The sequence below is a fragment of the Pangasianodon hypophthalmus genome, chromosome 16 (assembly GCF_027358585.1).
Source record: "Pangasianodon hypophthalmus isolate fPanHyp1 chromosome 16, fPanHyp1.pri, whole genome shotgun sequence".
Classification (NCBI taxonomy): domain Eukaryota; kingdom Metazoa; phylum Chordata; class Actinopteri; order Siluriformes; family Pangasiidae; genus Pangasianodon; species Pangasianodon hypophthalmus.
Window position 1 is genome coordinate 902501 of NC_069725.1, and position 17087 is coordinate 919587.

At 38.1% G+C, this 17087-nt stretch overlaps 1 protein-coding gene across 1 annotated transcript in view; it reads left to right on the forward strand.

Annotated features, from left to right (window-relative positions):
- LOC113545672 (fibulin-2) overlaps window positions 1-17087 on the forward strand; it is a 50002-nt gene that overhangs the window by 4148 nt on the left and 28767 nt on the right. Inside the window, exons 2-4 of the mRNA XM_034312209.2 lie at window positions 72-1314; window positions 14812-14923; window positions 15625-15748. Of these exons, the coding sequence (XP_034168100.2) occupies window positions 135-1314; window positions 14812-14923; window positions 15625-15748 (1416 nt within the window). The 5' untranslated portion in view covers window positions 72-134. The remainder of the gene's footprint in view (window positions 1-71; window positions 1315-14811; window positions 14924-15624; window positions 15749-17087) is intronic.

Genomic DNA, 17087 nt, shown 5'->3' on the forward strand with positions numbered 1-17087 from the left:
GTGTATGTTATGTGTATTAGGATGTTAGTAATAACACACACACACACACACACATTTTCTTCTGATTTCAGGTGAGCGTCTGTCGGAGGAGCGGAAAAGGAGCGTCTGTGACGTTTTATCTTCGAGCTGAAAGAATGAACGAGCGAGTTTGGGTGAAATGGACGGTCATTCCGTGCGCTCTCGTTCTTCTCCACACGTGTCTCGGGCAGAAAGACTGCACCGGCGTGGACTGTCCACTTCTAGACGACTGCATCGAGGAGGTGCTGGAGAGCGGCGCGTGCTGTGCCACGTGTTTACGGCGAGGCTGCACGTGTGAAGGGTATCAGTATTACGACTGCATCAGCGCCGGGTTTAAAAACGGGAAGGTTCCTGAGAGAGAGTCGTACCTGGTGGACTCGGGCAGTACGGAGTGCTGGTGTCCGGCGGGCGGAGGTAGGATAAGTTGCCGCTTCATCCCGTGCCCTGACGTTCCTCCTCACTGCATCGAGCTGTCCGACTCCACCGAGGCGTGTCCTCACTGCCTGCGCATCGGCTGCGTCTACGAAAACCAGACATACGAAGCGGGTCACTCGTTCCACATGGATCTGTGTCAGGTGTGTCACTGTCCCAACAACGGTGGTGACCTGATGTGCTCAGTGATTCCTGATTGCTCCTTGGAAAAGGTCAAGAAGCCTGAGGTAAAGGAGAATGAGCTACATATCTCCAAACATGAAAATCCTGGAGATCTCCCCAGTGAAGATAATACATTTCTGAGTAACTCAGTACCGATTTACACGGGGAACACGTCAGAGTTTGAAGAGAGTGAAGACTACGACTATTTCCATGAAGTCACTGCAAGTCCTGATGTTTCCATTCCATCTTCTGCAGCTCCTCAAGCTCAAATTCCACATGATGTTCTACATGAAGACACCAGGGAGGAGCTTAGAGAGACACTGGGCACGTATGACGCGGAATCTAGAGAAGAAGGAACCGAGGACTCACTAAATGTTACTACAGTTAAGCCAGACTCTTATGAATCTTCTGAAAAGTTCTCATCTCAGACGGAAACCGTTGTTAGGTACACTCAGGTTCCTCCAAGAGAAACCACACCCAATACCATAGATGACGTCAGGAGAACTGAGAAAAGCCCTGAGGATCACAGGAACCTTCAGCACACGATCCCAGAACACAACACTGTCCCTAAACTGCAGTTCATCTCCACCACCTCACCACCAGTGAGCACGAGGGAACCTGAAGCTCACAGCCAGCCTGAAACGCAGGGCAGATACCACCAGGAGAGAAACGACCTCCATCTAACATCTGAAAACCAGAGAGGTGAGTGAAGCAAGAATGTCTTTTAATATGAAAAAATTGTGAAAAAAAAGCTGCATCACATGACTTCTGATTTCATCATCAGCCGAGATGTATGAGATAGAGAGAAGGGCATTGTGGGTAAAAATAACTCTCAGAGGAGCCGACGTGCATTCCTCTGATACCATGACTAAATGTGGAGCAGATCTGCAGTGCTGTGGAAGATGGGTGAATCGATTCATTTCATGATTCGTTGGTTTTTGAATCAAAAATAAAACTGATTTGATTCAGTTGAACACTCTAAACAGCAGTTCAGTTCAGTGATTCTGTGCTCTGTGTTGCTCTTTTTCTCTCTCATGAAGTTAATAAGACAAAAAAAAACGTATATCTGAAAACTTAAAGTTCCAGCTTTACCTCTGACTATTACAAACCGCTGACACTGGAGACTCCTTCCATACATGCTGAATAAATTACAGAAAACCTCACCATATCAGTGATTACACACTTTTAAAAACATGAGAACCTGCATGTGCATGTGAAGGATTAATGCAGTCCAGAGCTCGACATGGACGTGAGTTTGCCTTTTGATTCCATTCGTACAAGATCACAGCACTTCCCCGTGTTCCAACATCTGATTCAGCTCATCAGAACCTCCGTAATTACCCTTCGTTACAGCAGGAAGCACATGAAGTTTGGATTCCCTGTGGTTCAGATGTGCAGCTCTTCTCTCCTCTACAGAGTCAAGCTGGAAATGTGAAGGTCCTGAAAATGTGGGTAAAGAAACAGAAATCCGGGAGGAACTTCCTGCTTCATGCGCTCAGTGTCAGCGTTATACATTTAACAGGAAGTTAATACAAACCTGCGACGTGCAGCTGCGCTACTGTCAGAGCTGCTGTTATAGAAAACCCTGTCTCACTCTGTCTCACTCTGTCACTGTCTCACTCTGTCTCACTCTATCAGTCTCACTGTCTCACTCTATATCTCACTTTATCTCACTCTGTCTGTCTCACACTCTTCTTCTCCCTCTGTCTGCCTTTGTCTGTCTTTCTCACTCTGACTCTCTCTTTCTGTCTCACTCTATCAGTCTTAATTCTGTCCGTCTAACTCTCAATCTGTCTCATTGTGTGTCTCGCTCTGTGTGTCTCACTCTGTCACTCTATTTATGTCTCACTCTGTCACACTCTTTATGTCTCACCCAGTCTCACTGTGTCTGTCTCACACTATCAGTCTCACTGTGTCTCACTCCATCAGTCTCTCTCTGTCTCACTGTGTCTGTTTCACTCTATCAGTCTCACTCTGTCTCACTCTGTCTCATTCTATCAGTCTCACTCTGTCTCACTCTGTCTGTCTCACCCTATCTGTCTCACTCTGTCTGTCTCACTCTGTCTCACTCTATCAGTCTCACTCTGTCTGTCTCACCCTATCAGTCTCACTCTATCAGTCTCATTCTCTCTGTCTCACTCTGTCTCACTCTATCAGTCTCACACTGTCTGTCTCACTCTATCAGTCTCACTCTGTCAGTCTCATTGTGTCTGTCTCACTGTGTCTGTCTCACTCTATCAGTCTCACTCTGTCTGTCTCACTCTGTCTCACTCTGTCTGTCTCACTCTATCTGTCTCACTCTGTCTCACTCTGTCTGTGTCACTCTGTCTCACCCTATCAGTCTCACTCTGTCTGTCTCACTCTGTCTCACTCTGTCAGTCTCATTCTCTCTGTCTCACTCTATCAGTCTCACTCTATCAGTCTCACTCTGTCAGTCTCACTCTCTCTGTCTCACTCTATCAGTCTCACTCTATCTGTCTCACTCTATCAGTCTCACTCTCTCTGTGTCACCAATCAGAATGCAGGATTAAGCAGCGCTGTAGTAAAACGCAGTATTAATACAGAGTGAGGATTTGTGCTATAAATCAGAATGTGTAGCGTTTTAGTGAACTCTCCTGTAGGGTGTTTAATCCCGTCGTATTTTCCGGAGCTGACGTGCAGCCGGATGCCGAGCTGCTCTCCGACACGGCGACGCTGTTCAGACCTGCTGCAGCACCTGGAGTTTATAGGAATGCGTGCCATTTCCTCAGCAGAATTCGTGCCTTACGGCCGGCGCTGGTGGTCATGTGGTGCGCGGTGAGTGTCGGCCTCGAGGCAGGGCTTCGGCTCGCTACACGCGTCAAACACAGCTTTACTCACCGCGCTTTATTTACGGCCATGATGTGGGTTAGAGGAGTGACGGGGAAGACTGCGCAGATTCCTCGCTGTAATTATGAGAGATGAGATGTTGGGTTACACGCTCACATCTGTAACACAGGACTTTTAAACATCAGGCCTCTTTTATTGCCCTCAATACGAACAAATTTATTCGGAAATCATTTGTAGGAGTTTACACAAGAAATGTGCTGTTTATGAAAATGTAGTCAGTTGGGAAAATGTTTGTAAGCAGATCCAGAGTGCAAGCTGTTTATTTTCTAACAGGCAAAAAAACAAGAAAATTGAGCGAAACAATAACGAGGCGTGAAACACACAACCGACAGCAGAGAGGAAAAACAACAGGGTATAAATACACAAACTAATGAGAGGAAAACTGAAAACAGGTGTGTATCATCAGGAGTCAGAGGATTAGAACAAGGCAGTGGTGGTGGCTGATGGGAAATGGAGTCCTCGGCGGCCATCTTGTAAAGCCGTGATGAACTCTGGGAAGCGGACGTGACGCTACGCTTCGCTGCTGAGTTTGTGTAAATTTGCGTATAAGGAGCCTCACTAATGTGAACCTCGAGTGATCTTCTTCAAATCGTATAATTGTCGATGATTTACTGTGATTTTATATACAGATTACGCTGTCAGGGAAGTCATTCCGAAACATTTCCATAAATTAATACGATTAAGACTAGTTCAATCAAGACAAAAGTAATAGCACCCTGTAAAAAGAGACGGAGTTAGTGTGTGTCTGTGGTAGCTGAAACGCTGCAGTGGCTGAGCTGCATTACTGGAAGATTTAACACACGCCACATTTCAATGTTTAGTCGCCATTTCACTTTACCTTTTATGGAGTGTTGTAGGCGTGGCTAAATATAAATATTGTGAATGTGCTTGATAATTTACAGCAGATTGGTGTTTATCAAAATACTCACATGAGTACAAAGAGAATCAGTGAAGCTTGTAAATCTGGCAGGAATTTTTATTTCCGATTGACCACGAAAACATTCACACACAACTTTACATTCACACACAACTTTACATTCACACACGACTTTACATTCACACACAACTTTACATTCACACACGACTTTACATTCACACACAACTTTACATTCACACACAACTTTACATTCACACACAAGTTTATATTCACACACAACTTTACATTCACACACAACTTTACATTCACACACAACTTTACATTCACACACAAGTTTATATTCACACACAACTTTACATTCACACACAACTTTACATTCACACACAACTTTACATTCACACAAAACTTTACATTCACACACGACTTTACATTCACACACGACTTTACATTCACACACAACTTTACATTCACACACAACTTTAAACACAACAAAGATTAATTAATGAGGTTCCTAGATGGATAGCTGTCTTCCTCAGCACTCGTGTGAACAGGTTTATTACCGTAACTCACACATGGACATGAGATTGAACATCTTTCGTTGTTATGATGATTTTCTTTTCTTTTTCTCGTTTTGTGTATTTTCTCTGTCGCTTCTGTCTCATTTCGAGTTAATCACTTTATTCAGTTATTACACATAATCACGTTACACGTACATATTTCCGGTTATATTTGCCATCTACGTTATCTTCTAGCGGGCTTTCCTTCGGTGTTATTTGTACATTCTTTAATAAATCGTAAATTTGTTTCTGGTGTTTTGTGTTTCGAAGATAACCACATAAAAACGTGTTTGGTGTAGAGTAGCGTAAATGTGAAAAGGAGTGGAGTTATGTTGCCTTTCACTTAAATTGGACCTTCAAGGGTTTAATTTTGTCTCTGAAAATAAACTTTAAATAGATAAATATATATTTATAAATAAATAAATAAGTGTATATACTATACAGCAGTGATATCTTGGCAAGTAAAATGTCTTAAATATCAGGAAATTCACCTCTTATTTCTCTTTATTAGATTGTTTTCAAAAAAAGTTTTTAAATAAATATGAGATTATTAATCATATTTATATTGTTTAGATTATTTTTTTAAAAAGTTTTTAAATAAATATAAGATTATTAATCATATTTTTAGATATTTTTACTCATTTCAAGCTTGTCTTTTTCTATTGTCAGATACTTTTTTTAATTTCACAGACAAGCAAATTGATCAGCTGATAGCGTGAGACCATTTTAAGCTTGTAATTAATATAATAATAATAATAATAATAATAATAATAAACTTTATTGTATATAGCTCCTTTAAAAAGGCCTCTCAACATGCTTTACGTAAAAGTTTATAAACATGTATCAAAAAACTGTTAATAATAAAATACAGTTCAATTATTAATAACAGTAATAGTAATAATAATAATAATAATTAACAAAAAACAAACAAAACAAAGTAATCAAGTGAAATCAATCCTAAAGAAATAAGTTTTAAGAGAATGTTTAGTAATATGCTTCATGGTCTTGTATTTATTATATATTCTCTTCTCATAATGAGGAATATTTTAGAAATATGTATCTTTATTAAAGTTTTATTAAACTGTCATTCTTCATATGATAAGAGATCTGAGTTTTTTCAGTCTGAACCCTGGTGAGAAGTGCAGCTGAGGGAGGACGAGCTCTGCCTCCGTCAGCGGTTTTTTAATGTTATTATCGGGCAGATTGGTACAGTTAGAGTTCAGTGGTCAGGGTCAGTGAGTAAATGGAAGAGTTCCAGAGTGATGACATCCTGTGGAGCAGGAAAAGGCGTTAGCGATAATCTCCATGAGTAATGACTCTGTATCGGCTCCATGCGGAGGCCCGTGGGGTCGTTGGCACTTATTTACACTTGGACTCACTTTCTCTCGAGCGAAATAGAAAAGGAGGAATATCTGAAGCTGCAGTGAATGCTTTCCTGATTCAATTAGAAGATCAGAGAGAGAGAGAGAGAGAGAGAGAGAGAGAGAGAGAGAGAGTACAATGTGATACTTGTTCTACCATTTAATCACCACCTTGTGCTGTGATTTTTTTTTTCACATTTTTAAAAACCCCTGGTAAATAACGAGCGATACGAAGTCTTGCCAGCCGTGTGTTTCGGTGTGTGTTTGCGATAAATGAGCTCGCTGTATTTTAGCATTGCCTCATCGCTAGCTATGACGTTATCCCTCCTCCGAAAAAACTCCATCCTGCTTTAGCTTCAGGAATTAAACAAAATGACCTCATGTTCGCCTCCTTTCAGCCTCCACCCCTCTGTAAAAGGCGGCATGGGTGTCCCTGAACACACACACGATTAAAAATGATTCAGAATGATTAAAAATTAATTTCTTTTATTATGAAGCAGCTGGACATGTCTGTTATCAGTAGTGTATAAATACAACAAGGGAAAAAAAGAGAAAAGGAAATGAAAGCTGAACATGACATCACTGTGAGTGCTTCCCAAAAACATCAGTATTTATAGAAACTTTTTGCTGACTCGTCTCCTGGAGAAAAAAATACGGAGCCGTTAGCTTACAGTGCCGTGTACAGTGCTCCTTCCTGCCTCACATTTCTTCACTCACCAAATCTGCTTTCTTTCACCTCCGTAATATTGCTCGTTTACGTCCCTTCTTAAATATCAGTGACACTGAGACACTGGTTCATGCCTTCATCACTTCTCGACTCGACTACTGTCATTCTCTTTTCTATGGTCTACCAAACACAACATTAAATAAGCTCCAATATATCCAGAACTCTGCAGCTAGGGTTCTCACTTTTTCTAAGAAATCCTCTCATATTACTTCCATCCTACACACACTTCATTGGCTACCTGTTCGCTTCCGTATTCAATACAAGATTCTCCTCATCACCTTCAAAGCACTTCATGGTCTCGCCCCCCCATACATTTCTGATCTCATTCATACTCACTCCTCAGTTCTACACTCTTCAGACGCTGGTCTACTGTTAACTCCACGCCACAGGTTAGCATCGTTTGGTGGACGAGCGTTTTGTATCTCTGCCCCGACACTCTGGAATTCTCTTCCCAAAAACATACGTGATCTTTCTTCGTTACAGGATTTCAAACCCACCTTAAAACACATCTTTTTCTTTCTTGTTTTTCTGATCTCTGACTGTATGATCTGACTCATGCCATGGGTTGCCTGTTGATTTCCTTTGTTCTTTGTCTGCTGGCATGTTTATCTATTTTCATATTGTAAAGTGACCTTGAGTTTGCAGAAAGGCGCTATATAAAATAAACTTATTATTATTATTATTATTATTATTATCATCTCCTTTATTTAAAGAAAAACGTTATACAGCACCTTGTGAAAAAGTAATCGCCCCCCTCCCTTAAACTGAATAACTGATTGTGCCACATTCAGCTGCAACGAGTGCAAACGAACACGTCTGATAAGTGCACTGAAAAAATACTGGAGTGAAATTTACTGAAGAAAAGCGTGGCAACAATTTCCAAACAAAAAAACGTTGTAAATTTAACTAAGTATATTATTTAAAGTCAGGTTTACACAGCACCAAGGATTATTCGCTTAAACAATTTAAATGTAAAAAGTAAATTTAACTAGCAGTGTTCTTGCTGTATAAGAATTTTACTCAAACTTGAGTTCAATCATCTACAGAAATCTCAATACTGTAAAAATTACACATTATTTTAACATTATCGTTATTACTTAACTACTATTTAACACCTTTAAACACCTTTTAACACCTTAAAGCTGACACAAAGCGTGAAATATTGAAAACAACCCGTCCATAACTCTCAAAAATCACTTAAATCTGTTTAAATTTCTGTAAAAACATATGCAAATTGAGTTCAAATAAATTTTTTTCTAGTTTTGTGAGCAAAATTATACTACATTTAACCCTGTAAAAATACATGCTTTGGGTTTTAGCTGCATATTTTCATGAATTCATTTAGTACAAAACTTAAAGCATTTGAATAATTCTAATCATTTGCTTTTTTTGTTTATTTATTTATTTATTTATTCATATTCGCTGAACCACTGAATCATTTCTTTCCCATCGCTGTGGAGGAATTCAGATCCACTCTTCTTTGCAAAATTCTTTAATTCAGCTCCATTGGAAGGCTTTCGAGCTCAAACTGCTCAAACTCACGTGCTTTAATTTATTTAATATTACTTTTAATCCTCGTCTTTGTCTCAATTCAGCTTCACACAAACCAGGAGCAGACTCCTGCATACTGAAGAAAAAAAAACCAATCACGGCTCCCAACAGAGAGACGTTTCTCAGACTATAAATCTGTCCTGCGTGGACGTCTGCAGCGCTGAGTGTCAGGAGGTTTGATGCGTAATTAATTTAGGGGAAAGAAAAGGGAAATGAAAGCTGATAATGACGCCACTGAGACAAAAACATCACGTTTTTTTAGGAAAGAGGATTTAAAATAACTCACGCAGTCTTGTTTTCTGGCAAAAAGAAAGAAATAAAGAGAAAGAAGAGAAAAAAATAATAATAACTTCCTCCTGTTTTTTAAAATCATGTCTTAAATACGTTTTATTGGGACGCACCAATAATTTCATACACGCAAATTTATAATTATAATTTCTGTAGAAAAAGTAAAAATGACAGAAATCTTTAAAAACATTTTCCTGTTTCATCCCTGGACTTTTCCTCTGCAGGCTGAATTCACCAGCGTGACAGAACCACATTCAATAATTTTATATTTATATTTTATATATTCTATATTATTTCTTTTAATTAATGACAGCTGGGTGTTGTGGAGTCGTGTCCTTAATTATTAATGTTTTTGTTTTTGCTTTTATTAATTACAATTAATTTTATTTCATTCATTAATAATATATAACTTTATAATTATTACAAATAAATAAATTAGTTTTATTAATTAATTAGTTTGTTTGTTGAATAATTCATGATTTCAGTTTTAATTGTCAAAAGAATAAAAAACTTTATTATTATTATTATTATTATTATTATTATTATTATTATTATTATTATTATATGGCAATTAAATATTATTATTAATTAATAGTAGTAGTATTAGTATACTTATTTATTAGTACACTTATATATTTATTTATTAGTAGTATTTATTATTATTATCAGTAGTAGTAGTATTTTTATATCATATTATAAATTTTATTAATTAATTAGTTTGTTAATTAATTATTGCTTTTAATGTTAATTTTTAAAAGCATAAAAGGTTAAAAATTATTACAATTTATGCAACATTACAAAAAAAATAATCAATGAAAAAAATATCAGCATGTCCTGAATTTCTGTTTCCTTTTCGGACAGTAACTGTGATTTGGTTCTCTAGAGACGAGTAAAAGTTCTTCATAGAGCCCTACAACAGTTCCAAGTAGAACTCCTTTAAAAACACAGAAGAACCCTTTGAAGAACCCTTTAAGAAGTGTGTACATGCTTCGTGCTTCAGTTTGTCCCTCTGAGGTCACTCTTGGATGTTCTGTGTTGAACCGTACATACAGACTGTAGTCTTTTCCAATCAGAGAAGGTTCCGAGTAGAAACCCTTTAAAAAGCTAGAACTTGTTTAAAAATCCAAAGAAAAGAACCACCATGTTTCTAAGAGGTTCTCTGCTAGGCTTCTTCAGCAGTTCCAGTCATGTCTTAGAGATTTTTACTTTGTTAATCTCAATGTTCTCTTAATCAAAAACCCTGAACGTTCATGGGTTTGTTCCTCTATGTAGAACCTTAGAACCAAGAGTTGGCCTTTCAGACAGAGTTCCCCTTTAGAAAGTGAAGAACCCTCATCTACCCAAAGAATCTTCAAGCAACCTTTTCCAAAACTGTATTTGGAACCTTATCTACTGTAATTCCACTCTCCGGAGTCGACCAGGCGAGGACGGGTTCCGCTTTTACAGTCTTGGTTCCTCTCAGGGTTTCCTCTTAATGTTCTCAGGAAGTTCTTTCATGCCACTGTGACCTTTGGCTCATTTATTAATTCCTGGAAAGCTGCTTTTTTCCTAATGAGTGCTGTTAAACCCTGAAACTCTGAGATTTACATTCCTCACTCTGAGAACCACACAAGGATCCGATTAGATCCACTGAATCATTTACAGACCGCTAAAAAATCAGAACCTTTACGGTCTCTCAGGGGGATCTCTTAAACGTACCGTGAAAAACACTACAAGAAGGTGATCCCTATCAGAAAGGGTTCCAAGTAGAGACCATTTTTGGAAGATAAGAACCCTTGATTTTCCAAAGAACCCATCGAGAACCCTTGAAGAACCCTTTGTTCTAAAAGTGTGTGTATTAACTGGATAAGTGTGTGGAACAAACTTCAAATTATTGCTCATTATATTCTTAAGATCTAGACCCTGTTCAGCTTCCTGCTACTTAGTTCACTCTTTAAAAAAGGTTCTTTAGGGGTTCTTTAGGGGTTTGATGGATAAGTAAGAGTTCTCTGTCTCCAGAAGAGGTTCTACTGACCCTTTCTGATACAGAAACACTCTGTTGTAGGAAACTTTAAGGATTCAGCCAGAGAGAAAACACTGAAGAACCCTGAAAGTGTATTATAACAGAGATGTGCTGTATAAACTCAATTCATTTAGAACCGTTAAGGGTTCTTTAAGGGTTCCTTTTATATATAAGTGTTTTTAGCTCCCTAAAAGGGTTCTACCCTGTGTTGGAATGTTTTCTGATAGGAAAGCCCAGTTGTTGGGTTCTTCATTGAAACATTGAAGGTTCCTCAAACAGACAGTCATTGGGTTCTAAATGTATTAAGCGCGTACACACTCAGAAATAAAGGTTCCGTCTGGCACCCTAATGGTTCTTTGGTTTCTCCTTTGGTGGGAACTTTCAGTGTTTGTTGTAGAACCCTAGAACCAAGTTTTAGTTCCCTTTCAGAAAAAAATTCTAAGTATTTAAACTTTAAATAAAAAAAAAGTGAGTTCTGTTTGAAAATGGTAATTAGTTAGTTTTTTTGTTTCTTTTTTTTTTTTACAATATTTTAAATTGAATTAATTTAATTTATTTTATATATTTATTGTTTTTAATTTTTTAAAATTTTAGATCCTATTATAATATATTATATATATATATTTTTAAAATGTATATATATAAATTAATGTAACATTTTTAAAGCTGTATAAATTCAGTAAAGTGAATTACAGTGTGAACAGCACCAAATAAACTGGATTAATTGCCCAGAATGTATTGTGTTGCTTGAATTACTAATAATTCCTGTGATCATAAAGGCATTATAACCTGCTTACGGATGCTGGGATGTCCATTAAAGAGGCAGTCTGTGAAAAGCGCCTCCGTGTTGCGAGCGAGGCTGGTATTTTCTCTAAACCTGCAGAGACGGCGTGTGTGTTCACTCCGCTGACGGTTTTCCGTCCCCTGTTCTCTACGTAGGACCTTATCAGCGGGTCACTTTCACTTCCTCCCTTTGTTCCGGACTCGGTGGGGAACATCGCGGGCATCATGGAACGTTATTTTAGCGGCGCTAACGTTAACCTCGGTGCCGTATTATCCTGAGGTCACTGAGGTCGTTCAGTTTACTCGTATGTAAAGGACATGAACTTATCCTGTGTTTCCTTTCACTAATGTTGATCAAGTGCAGTTATCCTGCTTTTCTCTAATTCACCTCACTTTCTTCTGCTCTATTTTTTTTTTGGGAAGTTTATAAACAACAGACGGGAAAATTCTGTCCAGTTCGCTGGCTTACAAAAGCAAAATATTATAAAATATTATAAATTAAATACTTATTCAACACTAGTATTTAAATAGAGTGAACACATTTAAATATATTGGAATTTATTCTGTTTAAACATTAATATATAATTCTCATATTTACATGCTGATGTATGTAAATGTGGCAGCAAAAGTAAGTAAGTAAAGTTATTTATTTATTTATTTATTTATTTATTTTTAATCAGCCTAATGGAGCCTGATGAATATTTATCAGTTGTGATGTTTCTGTTTTGATCCTGTCCCCACCCCCTGTTCCATCATTTGCTTGCTACCTGATTGTGTACAGCTGTTTCGTGTTACTCATTTATCCTCTGTTGTGTCCGTGAAATGTTTTGAAGCTTTATCATGCTTTATTTCGTTCAGTCCGAGCCTTTTTTTCCGTATCTGAGTTCCATGTACTTCCTGGTTTATTAATTACGGTTATGGACAGCCTTAAATTAAAACTCACGCTGATGACACACACTGACGTCCTGCCTTCTTCCTGAACTGTACGTCACACTCATAATATTAGTATATTCTCATATATACAGTACTGTGCAAAAGTCTTGGCACCCTATTTTTTTTAGTGCAAACTTTGTTATAGATGTTTATTTTCTGGCTTCTACATTATTGATTCAGTACAAAAACATTTTAGATTCCAAACATTAGTTTTCCAGCACAAAATGAAACGTTACAGAAAATTGTTTGTATGTCAGTAAAGAAAGCAGCAGATTCCATAAGAGACACTTTTCAGATAAAAACAGAATGAAGGCTGCTGGGTTTCGCTGCAGAAATAAGAAGCGAGTCGACAGTCAAAGTCTCCAGAAGAACTGTGGCTGCTTCTGCAAGATGCTCAGTAACACTTCCAGCTCATTTCCTTATAAAACTGCACACACTGCACCTCAGATACTGCTTTATTTATTTAAAGCGAAGGATCGTCACATTAAATACTGACTTTGTTTCATTTATTACTGTTTACTGCTCTTTATAGGATTTTTTTAATGTAGAAACATTTAATTTCATTATTTTTGAAGGCGTCTTTACTCTACAGCATTTATTTACACGTGCCTAAGACTTTTACACAGAACTGTATATATTTATATATTATGTAAATGTGGCAGTAAAAAAGTAAAAAAAAAGTAAGTTAATACCTTATTTCAAGTTTTAAACATGGATTATGGAGAAGACGTGAGCTAGATGTTGTTAAGATATTTTTGTTGTTTTAAATAAAATAGAAATAAGAACAGAATAATGCAGATTGTTTTTGTTTTAAAACAAAATGCACTTTAATTTTTTTTGCCAGCGTATGATTTCAGTATCAGGCATTATAATACATTATGATACTGTACACCTACACATAGGGAACACTTTTCCCTTCCCATAGCGCATAGACACTTTTTATTGTCTTTAAATATTCGAAATATTTAAGTATTTGTTGCTCTGATTGTGCGGTTTGTGCTGTTTATTGTTTACTCTGTATTCAAGTCTTAGCTTTTTCCTAAATTAGAGCGTCCTTTATGACTTTTATCCTACAGTATAGATCTATAATATTAACTATAAAGGGAGACATTATATGAAGGAGGTTTAGACACAATAATCATCTCCATGCAGATTACAGAAGGATTAATATGTTATTTACACCAGTTCTATAGTATAGTGTAATTATGTCTCGGTGATGCAGGGCAGTAATAGCAGTGTGTGTACAGATATACGCTCTCGTTTACAGTTAACACAAACTCGAGGGTCTGTAAATTCGAGCTCTTTGCATCAGTTAATTACGGTTCTTTTACTCAGAGTTCTTTGTAGAGTTTCTAAAGGATCTCTGAGTTTAATGTTCAGAAATGAGATCCGGATATAATCCTGATATTTAACGCTAATAATATCATCATAATATCTAAAGTCTGACAAACGTGTAACAGTCTAAGCTGATTTTTTGGATTATATGATTTATTACAGCGTTTAACGTTAACATGAAGAATCATTGATTCCTCCTTTTGAATTTTTTGCTTCCTAAGCAGTTTTGGTTTGTGTTTTTGTCCTGTCTCCGCCCTTCTGCTCCATCTTTTGCTTGTTACCTGATTGTGTTCAGCTGTTTCACGTTGCTTGTCGGTTAGTTCACCGTTTATCCCCTGCTGTGTTTGTGGAACGTTGTGAAGTCTTAACGTGCTTTAAGTCCAAGTGTTTGAAGAACTTAAAAGATGATTACTGTACAGCTCTCATTAAAACTCATGCTGATTACACACACACACACACACACACACACACACATGTCCTGCCTTCTTGAATCGTAGGCCACACGTTTAATTTTGTTACATGTGTCATGATCATACCGAAATCAGTGCATGACTACGTTTCCCATCAGCCACTGCACCTCACAGGTCACGTGACATGACTTTGCACCTGTGTCATGTTTTGGTTAATGAGCACAAGTATTATATCACGTCTTGCACCTCACTCATTACTTAGCTTTTAATAATTTAAAAAAAAAAAAAAAAACACATTTTATTTGATGCTGTGAAGCACATTGGTCAGCTGCTGCTGTTGTAAATGGTGCTATATAAATAAATTAAACTCATTTGCATATTCATGTATATTCATAGGCGCTGGCATTTTTAATGAGGGTGAAGGTGTTGAGATGTTCATCTATTATTATATTCACATGTTCTCTAATATTATTGTGTGTGTGTGTGTGTGTGTGTGTGTGTGTCCAGTCACTTCCAGGGAGGTTAGTGTGTGCTGCGTAGCTGGTGAGAACTGGGCCTCTGCTCACGGCCACTGCAACAGCATGGTACCCATGAGGACGGAACCGGGTTCTACCTGCTGGTAACTCTTACCTGTATTTATTCACTGTCAGGTTAGTGTTTGTGACAGTGTTTACCGTTGTCATGGATACACACTTCTGAAAGTACTGTAAGTAAGTAATAAACACTCTGTGTGTTTCTGTTATACCAAGTGACACAGTTGATTAGTTTCCTATAACCGCACATTCCTGTGTGTTGTATTCCTCTTATACCAAAGCAATTTGTCAATGATTGCAATTTTTCACTTATTAAAGAACTGACCTTTGTCAGACTTTTTAGCCATTTATAGTTACATTTAATGTTCCACAAAATAAGTTCCTGTTCTCACTTACGTTATAGCAGCTATAAACAGTCGTTCCCTCACCAGCCTCTCTTTATTCTCTCTCTCAAAAAAAAAAACCACAGCTTGTTATGTTACTGAGAAACCGCAAAGAAAAAAACGTAAACTCCTCCTAAAGTTACAGCTTTACCTCTGACTGTTACGAAGCACTGACACTGGAGACTCCTTCCTTACATGTCATTACAGACACAATTCAGAAACCTTCACCGTGTACAAGTCCCTGTGAATGAGCTGTTACTATAGAAACGATAACGTATTAGAATGAGTGCATTCATATAAACCTCTCAGAGCTGCTGTTCTAGAAAATTAATCCACACCTTCTGAATCAGAATATAATCGTGATGTTGATTGGACTGTTGGTTGTTTCTCTCGTCATGTCTCAGGTCGGTTCAGAGGCAGTGCTGTTTGAATGCGCTGAGAGAGAGTCGGTGTTCGTCTGGAATAAACACAGCGAGACGGGGGCGTGACTGTGGAGCTGACGACGTGGATCTCTGCGACTCGCACATGGTAAATAACAACACTCAGGTTCTCTGAATTCTCTTTGATCCTGGACGGCAGGGTGATTAGAGAGATGCTGCATTTCCTCCTGTTATAGTGAGAGTATCGTGATAGCAGCAAGCAGCCATGATACAGCGCCGTGATACAGCGCCCCCGGAGCAGAGAGGGTTAAGGGCCTTGCTCAAGGGTCCAACAGCGGCAGCTTGGCAGTGCTGGGGCTCAAACACCTGACCTTCTGAGCAGTAACCCAGAGCCTTAACCACTGAGTCACTGAGTCACCACTGTTATAATGAGAGTACTGTTACAGTGAGAGTACAGTTATAGTGAGAGTACTGTTACTGTGAGAGTGAGAGTACTGTTACTGTGAGAGTACAGTTATAATGAGAGTACTGCTACAGTGAGAGTACAGTTATAGTGAGGGTACTGTTACTGTGAGAGTACTGTGGGAATGAGAGTACTGTCAGAGTGAGAGTATTGTTATAGTTAATGTACAGTTACAGTGAGCGTACAGTTATAGTGAGAGTACTGTTATAATGACACTATTGTTGTTGTGAGAGTGCTGTGAGTACTGAGAGCACTATGAGAGTGAGAGTACTGTTACAGTGAGCGTATTGTGAGAGGGAGAGTGCAGTAAGAATGAGAGTACTGTGAGATGTTGTAGTGAGAGTGAGAGTACAGTGAGAGTGAGAACATTGTGTGAGTAACAGTATTGTGAGAGTGAGAGTGCAGTGAGAGTATTGTTATAGTTAATGTACAGTTAGAGTGAGAGTACAGTTATAGTGAGAGTACTGTTATAGTGAGAGGACTGTTATAGTGAGAGGACTGTGAGATGTTATAGTGAGAGTACTGTTACAGTGAGCGTACAGTTATAGTGAGAGTACTGTTATAGTGAGAGGACTGTTATAGTGAGAGGACTGTGAGATGTTATAGTGAGAGTACTGTTATAGTGAGAGGACTGTGAGATGTTATAGTGAGAGTACTATGAGAATGAGAGTACTCTTACAGTGAGAGTATTGCGAGAGGGAGAGTGCAGTTATAGTGAGAGTACTGTTACAGTGAGAGTACTGTGAGAGTGAGAGTACTGTTATAGTTAATGTACAGTTATAGTGAGAGTACAGTTATAGTGAGCGTACAGTAATAGTGAGAGTATTGTTATAATGGCAGCATTGTTATAGTGAGAGTACTGTGAGATGTTATAGTGAGATCACTATGAGAATGAGAGTATTGTGTTACAGTGAGAGTATTGTGTTACAGTGAGAGTATTGTGAGAGGGAGAGTATTGTTATAGTTAATGTACAGTTACAGTGAGAGTACAGTTACAGTGAGAGTATTGTGAGAGGGAGAGTAC